General features: G+C 36.5%; 1 protein-coding gene across 1 annotated transcript in view; it reads right to left on the bottom strand.

Moving 5' to 3' along the window:
* Nucleotides 1–2,749: 2,749 nt before the first annotated feature.
* Nucleotides 2,750–3,079, bottom strand: part of LOC114070313 (contactin-associated protein-like 2) — a gene marked incomplete at its 3' end in the record, with an annotated part of 60,296 nt that continues 59,966 nt past the window's right edge. Inside the window, exon 7 of the mRNA XM_027907652.1 lies at nucleotides 2,750–3,014. Coding sequence (XP_027763453.1) covers nucleotides 2,750–3,014 — 265 coding nt within the window. The remainder of the gene's footprint in view (nucleotides 3,015–3,079) is intronic.

The raw sequence follows: 3,079 nt of genomic DNA, 5'->3' as shown, positions 1-3,079 counted from the left end.
AATGTATAGAACTGAGGTTGTGACCTGAAAGTAACTGAAGGCACAAAAAGAGCAGCAAGTTAAACAGTATCTAGTACCATTAAAGGAGAAAACAAAATGCATTTTGGAAAAAAAAAAAGAAAGTTATCTAGAAATTGCTAATGCTAACATCGACTACCTGTGGCTTTTTGAAAGCAATAACAATAGAATAAGAGAGGGAACTAAGGCGTGACAGACAGTAGGAATATCTCATACTTAGGATAAAGATTATTCTGAACTCCAAACAATCAGTGAAGAAGCTTCAGGTACACAAAATCATTTTACTAATTTTAACAATATAATTTTTTTATATTACACAGTCCAAGAATAAAGTACTGAGATGACTTATCCGGTCAATAAGATGAAGAAGATTGATCAGGAAACAGAGAATTTATTGAAGAATTGAATACAGTGAAATCTTCAGCAGGCAGGTAAATAAATGAAGGAACAATTAAGTGTCTATTGGAAGACCAAAGGAGAACATTCAATAGGACATAAGAGCTCTTGCTGTGATCTGCTAGCACAGTGAAAAAATGATCCCTGACAAATACAGAAAGACAGGGGGGAAGGATCTCTGGGAGACAAAGAAAACTGCTAAGAACAGACTATCTGATGGCAGCTCTCAATTTCTGTGATTTTAAATGCAAAGTAATGTCTGCTCCATGAGTCCAGTGAATCACTTAAATTGATCCAAATGCTTTCCCACAGCATTCTACGTAACTTCTCTTAACCACTGTATTTACACAGAAGAAAAACTTTTTCATTCATGTTATTTGATCACCTTAGAGTATTTTATCCCTCCATTCCCTTTATAAAACAGAACAAGTTGAACTAATTGGCATAAAAAATGAACTACAAATCTATTTCTGTTTTCTCAGATTAGTAGTAGCTCACATCCTTCTGATCAGTCAATAGATTCTGCTTGCTGATTATTGGATGTTCTGGTCTCTAAACCTTAAAGTTGTCTACAAAACTTTTTACAATGTCCTATAAACTATTCACCTTGCTGATTTTATTGCTAAGTAGTAAACACAGGTCCATGTGCTTCTGTGGAGGCTAGAACTGCAGTTCCTGTAATTGTGCTTTCTATGCATTATTTAATTTTTACTTCTGGAAAGTGTCATCGAAATATATAAAATTGCAGCTGTCTTTCCTTAAACAAAATATTCAAATGAATTAGGTATGAAAGTTCTGTCAAGTCAACAAGAAAAATCCTTTTCATCTACTGTCTGATCCCTCCTAGTCATCAAGAAGTACTTCATAAAGTAGGTTAGTGAGGAGGTTTGCCCTGCCCAGCCACCAGTGAGAGAGGTGGAATTTAACTATATTTGACAAATGAGAAGGCTAGACTCTCCTATTTATCCAAACTCTGCTCCTGAGTCAGTGCATGCAACTTTAAGGCATTTAAGGAAAACTATGAAAAATAAAAGCAAACGAACCAGAACTCTATTCCGTATCAATATCTTTACTGCAGAGAGGTGCAGAAACAAACTCTGCCACCCGCACATCAGCTTGCAGTTTTCTCATGTAATTCCTCCCAGTCAGTTCAACTACTCTTTCTATAGCCAGCACTAGACTGTGCCTAGATGGCCAGAATGAAGCACTGATGTCCTCAAGTTAATGTGGAAAGCTGACGCTAAAAGCTACTTACCTACTTAGTAAATTATGAGACGTGCACAGAATAAAGACTAAGAGAGACTTTAAATTCCTGATGGGAAAATATGATACTACAAGGGGCAGAAGTAAGCACAGCAAAACTATGAAACAGAAAACACATCTGCATGTAGGATGCTGTTAGTTAGCCTAGTTTTTTGTGATATCCAGGCTCCATTCCTTCCAGTAGACAGAAGTCTATTCATACCCTGTAGAATTATTCATACTCCACACATACAGTAACATAGAAGGCTGCATATTTGGCTACGTAAAATTCTGCCTTGTCAGCTTTTAGAAATAATCAATGAAAAAAGTGTGCATCTTGTATTTATAGGACCAGAGTGGTCAGAGGTCTTTGTGCCAAAGGCAGACCGTTTTGACTTCTAGTAAGCTCAGCAGTTTTATGTGATGTCTCTGTTAATTCCCTGCACAAGAAGAGAACAAGAAGGTTGCTGTGATATTTGCTGTACAACAGCAGAGTTCCTTCTCCAGCCTTCCCTGGCAGATGCCGTGTTTTGCTTTCCTACGTTCAGACACACAATTCATTTCACAGGCACTGAAACACCTGTTGCAACACAATTAACAACAAAGTATTAAACTAAACCAACATTTTCCCAGGATAGCTCTGCAAATCTAAAAAGTCCACACAAATATTTATAGTAAAAATCGATATTTTTTCTTTTAATGAGAGTTTCCTAATTATTGGGAATTAATAGAACCAGCCTAATTGTTAGACTACTCTCAAAAAGCGAGTACACTCCCCTTTTGAAACCAAATATTTTTGCAGAGAAATTCCAAGACAGATGGAAGAAAACAAAAAGAACCGATGCTGCCTCATACATAATGGGTGATATATTTTCTGGGTTTCTTGACAGAATATTTATACCTTCTTTTTCATCTAACAACTGTTTCATATTCTTATACCTCCTACCCAATGAAACATACAATAAAGGATTTAATGTAGTTGCAATATAAATTTTAAATTTTGTAAAATGACTGTTCTGATTTTTAGGCACATGACGCTTTTAAACAACACCAAAAAATTGAGACAAAATTTATAAAAACCCCTCACACTTACCTGACGAGATGTCTATCCGGTTCTTCTTCACTTGGGTGACATTGATGTGGACACTGACTTTGCCTTCGTTTATGTCAATTTCAACATTTCCCAGGTCATCTGCAAAGTTGCTGAAGACAAGAAGTCCATTTGGATTCCAGGTTCGGAAAAGGAAACTGACTGAAAACAGATCCTGGCTGGGACGACCAGGAACTTCGAGGTAACTGGTGGCATTGAAAAAGACGGGCACTGTATGTGGCTCCACGCAAGAAAAACTTAAATTTCCCTAAGTAAAACACAAAGAGAGAAGCAAAAAATATAAGCCAAATTGTAAGATTCCACTAAATTCAT

This window comes from Empidonax traillii, unplaced genomic scaffold, assembly GCF_003031625.1.
Source record: "Empidonax traillii isolate 1590-97213 ecotype Southwest subspecies unplaced genomic scaffold, ASM303162v1 scaffold1512:size98319, whole genome shotgun sequence".
Taxonomy (NCBI): domain Eukaryota; kingdom Metazoa; phylum Chordata; class Aves; order Passeriformes; family Tyrannidae; genus Empidonax; species Empidonax traillii.
This window is presented reverse-complemented; position numbering and strand designations above follow the sequence as displayed.